Source organism: Vigna umbellata, chromosome 1 (assembly GCF_029865625.1).
Source record: "Vigna umbellata cultivar VRB3 chromosome 1, Vumbellata_1.0, whole genome shotgun sequence".
Taxonomy (NCBI): Eukaryota; Viridiplantae; Streptophyta; class Magnoliopsida; order Fabales; family Fabaceae; genus Vigna; species Vigna umbellata.
This window is the reverse complement of record NC_142165.1, coordinates 100,634,958-100,649,640: the sequence shown is the minus strand read 5'-3', so window position 1 is coordinate 100,649,640 and position 14,683 is coordinate 100,634,958. Positions and strand designations below refer to the sequence as shown.

The following is a 14,683-nucleotide window of genomic DNA, read 5'->3' as shown; positions in this document are numbered from 1 at the left end:
TGAGCCAGATTCTAAGTGAGCCGGATTGAAAACTAGCCCGCATAACATTTTTTCAAACTCAACGCAGTTCAAACTCGTGGTGAACCGGATTGACTCGCGGATTACAATCCATTTTGAGAGCACTAGAAAGAGGATTGATAATATACGAGATGTAATAGGTTCAAATTTTAACTAAAAATAGATTTCGGATGATTTTATATCATATTAAAAGAGTGAATTTAAATTTAATGGATTCAGTAAAGTGAGTTTACTCCATTTATATATCTTTAGTTTACGTAAGTTCTGTAATATTTTTTCTCGCACGAGTACCTCAAACGGAAAAATCAAGGAAGATGACACTAGACAAAGTTTTTATCCATATCAGCATATCAAGTAATAACACTATTGGAAGAATGTGGGAGCGTTAAATTTGCTCGACAACGAATGGTTGAATAATATATTTTATTTTTATCATTTAATAACAGTTTATATTTATACGGTAGAAAGTATTGTCATGTAATGGCGTACAGTGTATTATACACAGGAAAGTTTCACAATATGGTGTTATATCTTGTATGTCAGTTTTTCTTGACGATGATTAGGTTTTACGTACGCAAGATTCATCGCACTTAGTGACCCTACTGTTGCGCATGATTACTTACACGAGGATCACAAATTGAATCAAAACGTAGTTGCGTGATGAAGGAAGTGATTATTTTTGTTTTTTGTAAAGATAAGATGATAGTTTAGTTTCTCATTTGGTGTTATATCATTTTCAGACAACTTTTATTACATACGATCATTAGCTTTTATGCGAGATTCATGGTACCTATTGACCAATTTGTCAACCGATAGATGCAATGTTAAGAGAACGATATGCAACATTATTATTTGTACAGCATCAGGAGTATCTCAGAATGAATCAAAACTGGAATTGTGCAAGCATTGAAAAAAATTATTTTGGGTTCTGTCAAGATTCATTGGGTGAGGCTGATTTCTTGAACTGCGTTCAAATCTTCGTCTCTTGGAGGCGCACGCATGAGCGAGAGTATGGTAGAGACACAGAAGCGAATCTGGACTTAGAAAATTGGGAGAATTGAATTGAATATTCAACAAAACAACCGAAATCTCAGACTGTCCCCTTGTTTGATGCAATCAGAGGAGGTTGTGATTGCATTTCAGATTCTTGACTTTGTGTGGCCAACAATGAACGCTCACAAATCTTGTTCTCAACGGACACGCAAGCAATCTGATTTGATCTCTACCAAAACACAAGAACAAAATTCTTCCTTATCCTCAATACACCTGTTCAATCAAAATATACGCAAATATATCTAAGTGGGTGTCAAAATTTAACTTTGAAGGTTCAAATAAGAGAGAAACACATGTTTTTTTTTTATCTTTTGGAATCCATCATAGGATGAGGAGTCACCAGATTTTTTGTGGTAATTAAAATGTGAGCATTGTTTGTCTATTGATGAGTTGAGAAAATATAAATATTTGTTACGGCTTCCACACCAAATAATAGATTTGGCAGCGTTATTTAAATTCAGATGTGCACGTCTTTAAATTCTTTAGACCATATGAGTTGTGACATTTCATCAAACATTGCGTCAAAAACTCATTGGTATATATGGGTCCTCCTCCACCACCACCACCCGTCCACGTTTTAACAATTTTAAATATATCTCTTCAGTGTATAGGAAATCAATTAATTTACACATTGGCCTGCCTCATTAAAATCTGATATTACTGTTACTGCACGATGCGTTTTAAAAGGAAATTACGTAAAATACTTTATTTTTTGGTTAGCTACGCAATACTAAGATATAACAAAGAAAATAATATACATAAAGACATTTTTATTCCATGTATTATACTATAAGACGGACAATAATACCAAATAAAATAATGTAAAATTTATTATAATTTTTTTTATATTAATTATATTCATGTATTGCAAAATGTATGTGTGCGTGTGAGTGTTTTCTAATACAAAGTTATTAAATGTGTTCCTAATACAAAGTTAGAGAGAGAGATATCTAAACTATCTGAGTTTGTGGTCTAAACATTTTTTTGTGGGCTTGGACTTAGATAAACACATCCACGATAATTTATTTTTTTATTTTCATAATTTCAACCTGAGTGTTACCTCCACCACCACAAGTTTCAGCTTACACCTCCCCAACTTTTCTTTTATTTCAAAACTAACCTTAAGTTATTTTTTAGTTTTATTTTATTTAATATAAAACCCTAATTCTATTCTTTCCCTTTTTTTTTCCCGCCAATAGCATACCCTACACCCCTTCACAAATCTTCTTCCTCTTTTATTTCTCATTTTTCTTTTCTTTTCTCATTTCCATTTCCTCCCTTCATTATGTCGTTGCGTTGTTGCTGATATATTATATGTTGTGCAATGGTATGTTGTTGTATGTTCTATGCACATGAAACGATTGAGGGAAATAGGAAAGGCCAAAACGGATATAGGAGATTTGTTTGACCTTCAATGGATGTCAATATTCATCGATAGATATGAACATCCGTTGAAAACCAAATGAATCTTCTATTTATGTTTTGGCCTTCATGCTTTTCTTTTATAAATTTGAATTTTGGTTTATTAATTATTTGTTTTTCTAGGTTTATTTATCTATAGTTAATTTAATATTTAATTTATATTTATTTATACATAATAAAAATTGTTTGTTTTTTTTTTAAAAAACGGTTGTAGGCCTTAACGGAAATGAGGATTCGTTGAGCCTTCAATGGATGTCCATATTCGTCCACGGATATGGATTTCCGTTGAAGGCCCAACGGATCTCCCATTTCCGTTAAGGCCTTCAACCATTTTTTAACCATGGTAGATACACTTTTATTGAAGGACAAGTGAGGAATGTGATGGTGGAGGAAGAAGTTGGGGTGGTATAGGAGAAACTCTCTTTCAACCCGCATTTTTATAATTTTTTTAATTTAAATTATGCAATCTAAAATATGTAAGTTTTATATTTTGAAATGTAAAACAAAAAATATAAATATTTTTTATGTTTTATATTTTAGAATATATAATTCAAAATATAATATTTTATTTTGATTTGAAGTACAAAAATATTATGTCCTGTTTTGAGCGAATTCAATTTCAATACATTTTTGTGAAGCCAGTGGAGTGATGTTTTAGCAAAGTTTTAATTTTCTTTTTATTGTAATTAGAACGTGGTTCTTATTTAGTTTTGAATTTTCTTGTTACTCCCTTTTCCAGGAGGTTATTAATTGTTTTGCAAATGGGGTTTAGGCCTTTTTCCATTACAAAATAAAAAGGACTTTTCCGCAATGTTATTCCATATTTATATCAAGCGATAGATTTCTATCATTTTTGCTGCCCTATACTAATTTTTTAGTCAAACGCAAATTAATTATGTTTTGTATTGGCGAATACCATTGTTTAGTTAATCGAACAAACTTTGCTTACAATTAGTTAAAAAAACAAACTTGTAAATAAAAAGAAAAATAGGTCCTTAACTTAAAGGTCAGCTGATTATTTATTTGTAAGGAAAATTGGTTGAGCGAGGAGGTAGTTGCAAACTTCCGGGGACCTGAAGGGAGTGTAAAAAAAGCGATGTCAAAAGATATTTGAATGTGTGTACCTTATGTATTAATTCACATTAACTATTTTAGTCTTATCATATACTAATACCAATACTATATATACGTATCTAATATGTTTTTGAAAATAAAAATATTTGATATATGTATATTAAAATATATAAAAAAAATTAAAAACATGATAAATATATTATTATTAGTCTGAATCTAAATTAAAACAATATATATTAATATTGTTGAAATAAAAAATATAAATTATTGTTATTACAAAAGTTTACTGCTTTATAGAATAAAATGTTTAATATGGATACTTTGTCCAAATTAAAATATCCATTCATTAATAAACACATATCTACTTTTGCTATATATCTTACATCATCACTGTACACTAAAAATAATCCCATATGATTGCAACAATTTAAACTTTTTATCTGCAATAACTGAAACTTTTTTTTTTCTTTAAAGAAGTCAAGTATATTGATAAGTATAGACTGGGCCAAGTTAACCATCTTGTTTGGCCCAGCTGTGGTTCGTCTGCAATGGATAGCTAAAATGTATATTCAGAAAAAATAACACCCAATTTAAGACACTTTATTGGATAAATTTCAAAACAGAAAATAGCAATGTACACATAAATAATATCATGTTATACTAAATGTTAACCATTATTAAGTCGAGAAACCTTTATCACTACTAATACAATATTGTTAAAAACATAATATACTTTTTGAAGCTGGGTTAAACTCCAACAAGTGACACCATCATCTCTTTACACCAGAAGTCCAAAAAAATGACCAGCTCCTCCTTTTTCTTAACTATTACCTTATGGAAACATTTCTATATAAAGAACATTTACCCAAAACAGTTATGTAATGTATGAACATTCTTAGTTTCCAACTAGCACTAGTAAATAATTATGCAGAGGCATAATATGGTATAAAGCCACTTTCCCAGTAAGGAGTAAATAGAAAATGAACCAATAATGTTAAAACCGAAAACATATTAAATAGGAAAAACAGGTGTTGCATAGTTACAGCCACGCCATGGAGGGGTCGGAGGACAAGGACCTGACTCATGTATAAATGCATAGTTACAGCCTTAAAGGTAACAGTAATAACTTCTGCATTCAGCAATTCAGATTTTAGTTTGAAAATGGTATAGATTCATTTACATGAGGGCAAAAACAAAAGGATTGCCTTTAGTGTTTTAAATTACAAAGGAAGAACAAACTTGTGTTTGATCTTTTAATATTCTCTGCACAACTATACAGGAAAGCCTTTCACGAGTCAAATGCATCATTCAAATATAAACAAACTTAAAGGCACTCGGCAGTTTCACTTCTCAAAGTTTCAACCATACATCCCTTCACGTTCCCAAACATCCACCAGGAATTCGACCATTTCCTATTTATGGAAAATCAAATTATCAATTTGTAATTTTGCAATCTCACGTAAAAAATCCAAGCAAAAATATACACGGGCCACTTACAGATAAAGGTATGGACTTGGGGAAAGGTTGTCTAGTCCCAAGCAAACTTTCGTAAGTTGCATTCCAACTACACAACAAACACAATGACTAATAAGTCATCTACATGGAAGAAACTATGAAAAAGGGAAAGCAAATATGATGGAGACTTTGGCTTTGTAAAAGGGTATATATATATAAACAGAAAATATATTGACTTGCATCATATTTGCTTCAAGATCTAAAAATATGCCTCGTGCTTTCAACTATTATTAAATCGCTCAAATGAGAAAGAAAAATAGACCTCACTACTTCCCCAAAAGGCATTACATGCAAAACGTAAATGTTACAATTTGACAGTGAATAAGGATGTATTTCGAATTCTCGTCCAATGAGGTTAAAAAAGAACCGGAAAATAAAAACTTCCGACAGTTATTAAGTGTTTCACCAGCCCCCAAAAAATATGAAGTGAATAAGCTAAGATCATGGCCCCATGTGTATTTAGAGTGGCTTAAAGAATATTCATTTAATCGGGGACCAAATGAAATGCATTTGACATACTTCAGTCTGGGTTCACGTTTTTGTTGGCTAGGCTTGCTAGATTTTTCACTTCCAATCCACTGAAGCCTACTTTCGTTCCAGAGAAGAAGACCTGAAATAAGCAACAGCATGTATGCCTTTATTTTCCCCTTAAATAAGGAAATAAGGAAAGTAATTCTTGCAAACAATATACAACAGTATACAGTAAAAAATGATATTACCATAACATATCTATCCAAATCCAAATAATGAACAACAAAAACTAACCAAGTGAAAAATATCATATCATTTCCAACATTTTTGTCATGCAAACCTTGGTTACATGAATGGATCGTACGGGATGGGGTTCGTGTTATGCTAAAAGTATAGATGAATATTTCAATATTAATTCCTACGGGAAATAGAAAAATATAATATAGAACTTGCCTGGGTTTACAAATTCAGAGTTGGTGCCTGTAGTAGAAGTTCCACCACTATGATAGAGAATTTGATTTAATGTACTGACAGACGAGATACTTCTCTGAGATTGAATGTTGCCATTATCCAGATCACAAGTGCTTGAACTCCAGAAACCATCTGATATATGTGGTTTTCTCACTGTCTGCCCCTGAATTCTTAGTCCCTTTGCCGGCTCATCCACAGCAATTATTGGTGTTGGTTTCATACAACATCCAAAGCAACCACTGTTCTGTATAAATCAAGTTAAATAACAGAAAAACCGAAGGCCGACGTAAAGACAAGTGCATATTTTCCTTATGTGATGTCTTTCTTTCAATCCTGATTTGTTTACTTACAAATTACAACTATCAAAATGTTAGGAGTTCCACATTGAGTAGGATAAACTACTTGTGGAACTTAAACTTGAGACTCTCCCACCTAAATGGATTACTCAATTGGGTTGGATTCTCCTCTGGTGCTTAAGCCTTACAATGGGTGCTTTCATTGAGTTAAAGTACAGAAAGGGTTACTTATAGGTTGAATTAAGGTGCAGACTGAATACTGATATGAGTAAAGCTTTCTCAAGGAGAAAAGGGCTACCACCGACTCAGTGTCACATTGAGTATCCATAGAATGAAGCTTCCATGGATGTTGACCCTTAATGGAAGTGACAATGTTAGGAGCCTAACACTGAGCATTATCAGAATGAAGCTTCACCTAAATAGCACATTTTTCACTTTTAATACTTTGACCCAGCAGACTAACACCTTAAAAAATAAAAGTGTTTTTTACAACACAAAATAGTAGTTTTTATTGATTTCACAGCAAAGCCAAACAATCACAAAATCCGGGAGACAGTTTTACACAATCAAAGGAATGTTTGAAACTATTGTGTTTCATCCTCATCATGTTAGCAGTATATTAAAATTGACCTGTGATATGCTTTTAAACACAACTAGTGATAAATGGATGTTGTAGAATATAGAAACGAGCTCCTTTTAAGAAAAATCAATCCTTATTTTTCTATGAATGCTCTGTTGAAGGCATTATCTTTTAAAATAATTTGAACACTTAAACTCCCATATCGACTAAACTCCCGTATCGACTAGAGATAAGACCAATTAGAGTATATAAATGGATACAAAACTCACTTTACAAGTCTATTTTATGGAGTTGAATTAGGCTTAAAGTCCACTTCTTATGGTATTGGAAAAAATGGAAGAACTAAATAAGGAGTCTAATAGGTAGAAAACCACTCTTCTGCTTTATGTTCAATCAGCAATTACAATCCGTTAATCAATGCCAGCTTCAATAACTAAAATTGGAGTCAAATGCTGAGCCTCCCGTAATCAGTCATTGGGAAGAAAAATAACATTAAACCGCGAATGAATCTCGGTCCATTTTTAATTGGCAAGGCAAATCATCAAACAATAACCGAACAAACGCCTTACAGCAACAGACACCAAGGATGAAACAACCGACGCCAGCTTCAAAATACGACACAAACTGCATTGCCTTGAGTAGTCAACACCAAAAACCTAACTCGGTTTCACAAGATGAGAACTTTAATCCAAAATAGCAAACCTCGGAACCCTTTCCACGAACAATTGAAAGGGGAAGGCAAATCCACTCCTAATTGATACCAACCAGAATTTATCTAAAGTTTCGGTCGCACATGACAGACCATATACCCAAAAGGCCAAAACGGAAACCCATTCATTGAATTGAATCAAAGCAAGAAAATTGATTACAAATATTCATGTGTGTATGTATCTATATGTGCCAACAGTATCAAAGAATCTAAGAATATAAAAAATAAAAATAAAAGCAATATTGGGAATGGAGGGGCTCACCCCATACAAGCGAAGAGGTCAGCGATCCAAGCAGTAATCATCACCATCTCCACGACCACATAGAATTTTGAGAGGTGCAAAGAGCCACAAGAAGAAGAAAGGAAATTTCGCAGTGGAAACTGATAAACGAGTGGGTTTGTTACCTTTTATTTTATCGTGTCTGCTGCACTACTGTCACTGTCTGTCGTTTAACGGACGCTTGACATAACACACCACTTGCCTGGCTTCTTTTTTTCTTTTTTATTGATTCATTGATTCCAATTTTACCATTATCACAACAGAAACACCGTAAGGTTTTGATTTTGGTAGTGAGAGACGAAGTGAACATAACCTAATGCAGTGATGAATACCAATTATTAGTGTCTCCTTTATTGCTTCTTACTCTGACCAATAATACCTAAGACCAACACCATCGTATCGCCACCTGCCACCTCCATTAATAAATATTAATCTTCACATTTTAGAACCATTTGATAAGGACGTCCAACCAAGTCGTCAAATTACAATTCACAAAAAAAATTACTTTTTTTTCTGACCAAATATAAAACTTATTAACCATGTTTTATTTTTTTTTTACTTTCTCATTTTTTATGTATTTTTTACAATAACTTTTTTTATTCTTGTATTTTTTTTAAAAATGTTGGAACTTGGATGAAGAGTACAGCTCATTTTGTGCCTACGTTTCTTTGATTCCTCAGAACAATATTTTGTTTTTGGTATTCGCCAAATTATTACTTCACACATCTGACCCCAACACTTTATTTCTTTTGGACCAATCAATTTATTTCTTTATTTTCAGTAATCTGTCATCATACAAACACTTTTTTTAACCTACTTTTTACTGCTCTATGTTTCTTTGTATTTTCATATCATTTTTTTACCAAACACTTTTGTTTTTCCTTTTAAGGGTTCTCTTTCTGTGCTACAAATTGCAATTACTATAATGCTAAAGTTTAAAATTTATCACTACAACATATGTTCGTATTTAAAATTAAACTAAAAAAATTGTAGGAATAGTTTTAATGTGTACCACATGGGTTAGTTATATCTACAAAGATAAGATAAGGAAGACGCATTGAGATACAGATTGTATAAAAAAAACTCACTCTTAGTCGTGTGGTTGTGTCTATAGAGATTTGAGATTTCTGTCAAAAAGGAAATTGTATCATATATTTGCTTACAGAGTGTGTGAATGGGTGAAAGAGATACATAATGTCTTTCATTTTCTAAACATTGTAACCATGTTTAAACAATATTTTGTACTGAATTAGGAAAAAGTATCTTCATAAATGTTATATTGGTTTCAATAAAAAATAATGTGTAAATTAAGTTATGACCATTTTAATAAGAAACAACCAAATTGTCATGATTAGCCATAGTAAACAAATGAGTTAGTCATATTAATAACTTTATATATTGTATTTAGACTTTATAAAAGTCATATAAACAGATAGAAAAGAAAAAAGATAACATTCAAAACTTAAGACATATACTGTTGACGTTTTCATACACTATTTGTATGTGTACGAAAAGGTATATCTTAAGATGTGTGAATGATATATTTTATTATGATACTTTGTAATTTGAACTGTTCGTGTTGATAAATTTACCTGTGTTGCGAGTGATGAAATTATTTTATGCAAGTTCTTGCGTTTTGTATTGTGAGAAGTGTATAGCTTAATAATACAAAAATTCAAGTTATGTTTATCATTTATTATATATAAGAATAATGCATTCCATTCATTCATTTATACTTGGAGGTGGATGTGATGATATTCTAATTTGCTCAAAGAATTTTCAACAAGGGAACCTATCATCCGAGTGTGATGAAGAACAAACATGGTCAACTACATCATCTTTATGGTTATGGTTAGTTGTATTGCATGTTACCAAAGAATCTTCCACCTTGGTATTTACCATCTTTTGTAACATGTTATCGGAAACTCCTTGATCTTGGTACTTATCATCTTTGATTGACTTATTTAAGACAAATATATGATATTGTTTATCAAGTAACTAGTGTTGGGTACTCAGTAGTCAATAAAATGACTATTATATACTTTTTGAATAGATTACATAGTCGAATACTGAATATCGAGTACTATGTTTTCTGTACCAAAGACTACATCTATTTTAATAAAAACATTGGTCATGAAGTCAAGTACCGCATATCGATATCTCCTTATGTCTACCAGGGACACTTTCTCATTGGATAGCTTAGTCAAAAACAAGTCCAATATCTCACAGATAAATTGGTCATTGAATGTTTGAGCCAATGGGCTCACAACTATGGCGTATTCGAATAAGGGCTCATGATCAACAATGCATGTCTATAAATATTATTTTAGTCATTGTTTGACCTTATTTTTTGTATTAATTCAGATTTGACCAAAATCTCTGACAAAGTACTATTTTGGGCGTTGGAAGACTTCTATAGGCACCCCACCATTCGAAAGGAGATGAAGGAGACATAGAGAACGAGTATCGGGTAATGAAGAGCTCGTCAGAGTAGAAAACGACTTTACAAAGTACATTCGATTCCACGTGAACATTAGTTAAATTTTATTTTGGTTGAGATTGAACTAAGAGAGTTTATTATCTAGTTATTGAACTCTAGTCTAATTCATAGTAGTACATTATGCAATGGTGGTATCACCTATTTTAAGAGATAAAAGAAGTACTACATCTACACCAATTAAGTGATTTTGTGGTTGAAAATGTATAAGTGCATGTGAAATGTTTATCTTAACCTATTTTATACCTACTTTTTACATATTGAAGTAGTGTTGTCAAAACAAGCTACCTGATTCAACCGGCTCGGTCTATCACGGGTTTGTCACTTAGTGAGTCAACCCAATATTACTCACATATTAGCAAACCAAAAAAATTTGAACTCAACCCAGTCCGCCACGGGTTATTGGGTTAAACGGGATGACTCACTGACTCACTTAATTTGAAGTTTTTTTTTGCAACTAAAAAACATAATAAAAAATTTCTAGTTCAAATCTAAATAAAGGGAAAGGGTCTTAAATTAGATTTATGATCAATCAAACATAATATTTCATTTATACAAAAATATCACAAAATCTTCTCAACAAAATTTTTAGTGGCTTGATAAGAGTTCAAATTTGTTTTGGGGTAAAATTTGAGTTACTAAGTATTGATTTATAGATTTTTCATGTTTTTTAATTATTTCATACAAAAATAATTTCATGAGACTCTCCTTTTTGATATTTTATAAAATGACTAATTCAATAAAAAATACTTATTAAAAAAATTAGGTGAGTTTGTAAATCATCTCAGCTTACCACGAGTTCAATACAGATAAATCACATTCTTAATAAATCGAATTCAAAATTCATCTATATCGAAATCTCAAAATTGATCTATACACGTAATAGACCGAATTAACTCATATATTCCATGTTTTTTTTAACAAAACTATATTAAAGTATATTTATCATTCTTATTTTGTGTTATTTGTTTAAACATCCTTAGACATATATAAGATTTTAACAAATAGGAAGAGAAGCTGAATAACAAAACTTTGACTTCACTTATATTTTATTCCATAAAAAAAGTTGGTTATTCCTATTTTAATTTTAAACAATCGTTTTCAGAATTTATTATTATTTATATTAATTAGAAATTAAAAAAGTCATTTGAGTACACAAGAATATTGTTTTAAAACCTTTTTTTTTTATGAATGTCATGACAAATATGTGCATCATTTACTTTCTAATTTTGTATTTAATTATTTATTAAAGAAAAACATTAAAAAGATAAAAAAAGTTGTCAAAACTATATTTTTTTTAAAAGTACTTCTTAAAAAATTAAAACTTAATAGTTTAAATTTAAATATTTTCAAATATATCATAATTAATTTTCCTTTTTCCTTTATTGAGTACTCAAAATTTGTATATGTGATTAATTTTATTTTTTTACTTAGATGACATGATAATTATGTTTTTCCATCATCTTAATTATGTCTTTATATTTAACAAACGTGATTAATGTACAAATAATATTAGAATTAATATAAAATAATAAATGCTTTTATTATTTCATTAAGTTAAATGACGAACCAAAATAAAAATTATGTAACCCATTGAACTGAAAAAATAAACAATAAAAACTTAATTTAAAAATATAAAATTTTGAGTACTTAACCATAAATAAAGAAAGGAGGTTAATAAAAACAGAATTAAAAATATCCAATTTTTTTAAAACCATGTTTTAATCATGAAACGCCCCAAAACAAATTCATTCAAAACCATAAAACGTTCCCAAAATAAATTCATTCATAATCTAAAGCACATTTGGTTTAACTGAAACCACTTTTCAATTTAGCTGAAAAAAAACATTTGAAAAAGCATGTTAAAAGGTATTCAATACTCATTTTCTAAAAAAAAGAACATACTGTTTTTGTAATATATAATGCAAAAGAAATAAACTACCTTTCTCAGAGAAAAATTATTAATTTTTAAAAAAATAAAAAATTAGTAACAATAATGCCTGAATATTATTATTATTTAATTTTAAAATATAAACAGTTATCCTAAAAGCAATTTTTTCTCCCTGTATAGGTTTATAGTAATAAATTCCTGTCAATTGTTGGCTGCTGATTTAGTTAACACTGGACGCCAACTATTTTAAGGAGGTTACATTCTGATGACCATATTCTTGACGGAGAAACAAAATTCTTGAGGTACATAGCTTGCGCATAACAAAATAAGTTTGAGACAACTTCATCAACAAATAGAAAGAAATAACCGTTGACTATCTATCTCTTCACACTTATTTCTTGTTATGTTCGGACTTTCAAGGTCACTAATTATTTTTGCTACTTCATAGAAAAAATAGAGGCCAATCCCACCCTCCATCCGTACAACGTGGACAAGCTGTGCCTTTGAGGGGTAGCAGAAATCATACTTGGTCTCAAAATTTGAAAGGGCTTAAGTACCATCTTGCAGCTACTTGTCTCTGAGGAGGACCTGAATTGATTTCAGAGTTCAGAAATCAAGTAACTAGAATTCAATAGGTATTATACCAAGAGCACATGAAACATACACAATTAGAGCAGCATTTGGATGTTCAGAAGTTAATACTTAAGAGAATTCAATAATTATTTTCAGTATGAAATGACTAGATATTATATTAAGAGCACACGAAACATAAATCAGCAATCTCTCTATGGTGGACTGTAAACAAGCACAGTAGAAGAAAATTCATGAAGATCCACAACAGCATTGGTCCAAGTGAATATCCATCGCAAGTGGAATTTGCAGAGAATTGCAAAAGAAATTATGGCAACACACCCTACTACGAGAAAATAGTCTGTACACTAACAGTGAATAAGGATTTCATTCAGTCATTCAATCACAAGTTGTTAACTTCGACAACAATTATCCTAGGAGACATAATTAATCAGATTTCTAATTGGTTGACCTTTACATTTTTCATACTGAAAGAGCATAGAAGTTAAACTAAATTATTGTTCGGAAAACAATACATGCGCAGTGTAAGATAGAATGCATACTCAAGTTATTTAGTGGAAACGGTATGTAATTCCCTCAATAACAAGGAGCATGTTGAAGAAAATGCTAAACAAGAATTTATTGAATGTATTGCTAGTACTCCTCTTGCAAGAAAACTAAAATTGAGTTATAATACGATATCCCTAAAAATCGACAGCTACCGGCACACCACATGGCAATTCAGAACCAGAAAAAGAAAAGGAAAACAGAACACATACACGGGAGGAGGTGGGACTTCACTTGCAAATGTTGCCATGCCTTGCCGTTGCTTGTGCTTAGGGTTCCCAGAGCAAATCACATAGATACGTCCTCGACGTTTGACTATCTGACAAAACGTACACATCTTCTTTACAGATGACCGCACCTTCATGGCTTCTGAAGAAGGGAAAAACAGCAAGCAGCGATAATCATTCAGGAGCACATTACAATACACCTTAGACGGTTCATAGAAACAAAACAAGCCACAACCAGCACGTAAATATAAGAAAATGGATTTAAGTATATAGCTATCAATTTCAGTATCATAACCATGTTGATCAGTTATACAATTGTGCACCTAAGCAAACAAAAAAATTCTGAAGCAAACGAAATGGTGAGTGCTTCTAATAAATCCCTAATCGGTAAATAGTGCGAAATTGAAAGTTAACAAAATTGTGTGCGGTTAATAAAATAGAGTCACTGATAATCTTCTTCTAATCAGATGTATAAGTAACAAATTGTGCGATAATCGAAACGTGGGTCACAGAATAATTTTAAAAAATCGAATGAGATTGAGAACGGGAACACGGGAATGAGACGAACCTGGTAGTGAGAGAGTGCGTGAGAGGTGAAGAGAGAGGGTATAGGGCAACTGAAACAGCTATGACAAGATTTCAAAGCGGAGTCGTCAAAGGTGAGGGTAGATGGAGAAGCAGAAAAAAGGTTTTGGGCTAGGATCAGGCCCACTATGAATCAGTGGGTATAAAGCCCGTCTTCTTGTCTTCCTAATAAGATTATTTCAACTATAATAAATTTATTTTCAATCATCATAAAATTTTTATTAATGAATACAATCATTGTATACATAAGATAACATATACCTAATTTGACGTATAAATTTAGAGTTGTAGTTATTAATTGTAATTTTGATTGCAGTTACCAAAACATAAGTTAGTTATAAAATTATAATTTTTGCATTTGAGCATTTAGAATGAATATAAAGATTATTTATATTAACTTTTTGAATCATAAAATGCTACATAGATTGAATAATCATACAGAAAATATATTATAATA

At 31.2% G+C, this 14,683-nt stretch overlaps 2 protein-coding genes across 3 annotated transcripts; both read right to left on the bottom strand.

Moving 5' to 3' along the window:
• Window positions 1-4,681: 4,681 nt before the first annotated feature.
• On the bottom strand, window positions 4,682-8,211 carry LOC124845298 (uncharacterized). 2 transcript variants are annotated; one of them, XM_047322372.2, is made up of 5 exons: window positions 7,872-8,211; window positions 6,007-6,268; window positions 5,602-5,692; window positions 5,065-5,131; window positions 4,682-4,979 (listed from the first exon to the last, which is right to left on the bottom strand). In XM_047322372.2, the coding sequence occupies exons 2-5, from the start codon at window positions 6,242-6,244 to the stop codon at window positions 4,926-4,928; spliced, it is 450 nt and encodes a 149-aa protein (XP_047178328.1). In that variant the 5' UTR covers window positions 6,245-6,268; window positions 7,872-8,211; the 3' UTR covers window positions 4,682-4,925. The 2 variants fall into 2 exon arrangements, with proteins under 2 accessions (XP_047178328.1, XP_047178327.1); XM_047322371.2 differs by having other exon boundaries at window positions 6,007-6,263; window positions 7,872-8,209.
• Window positions 8,212-12,374: 4,163 nt separating this feature from the next.
• Window positions 12,375-14,342, bottom strand: LOC124845294 (Ribosomal protein L36). The gene is made up of 3 exons (XM_047322367.2): window positions 14,210-14,342; window positions 13,627-13,783; window positions 12,375-12,865 (listed from the first exon to the last, which is right to left on the bottom strand). Exons 2-3 carry the CDS (start codon window positions 13,776-13,778, stop codon window positions 12,715-12,717), a joined length of 303 nt encoding a protein of 100 aa, XP_047178323.1. The 5' UTR covers window positions 13,779-13,783; window positions 14,210-14,342; the 3' UTR covers window positions 12,375-12,714.
• Window positions 14,343-14,683: the final 341 nt, after the last annotated feature.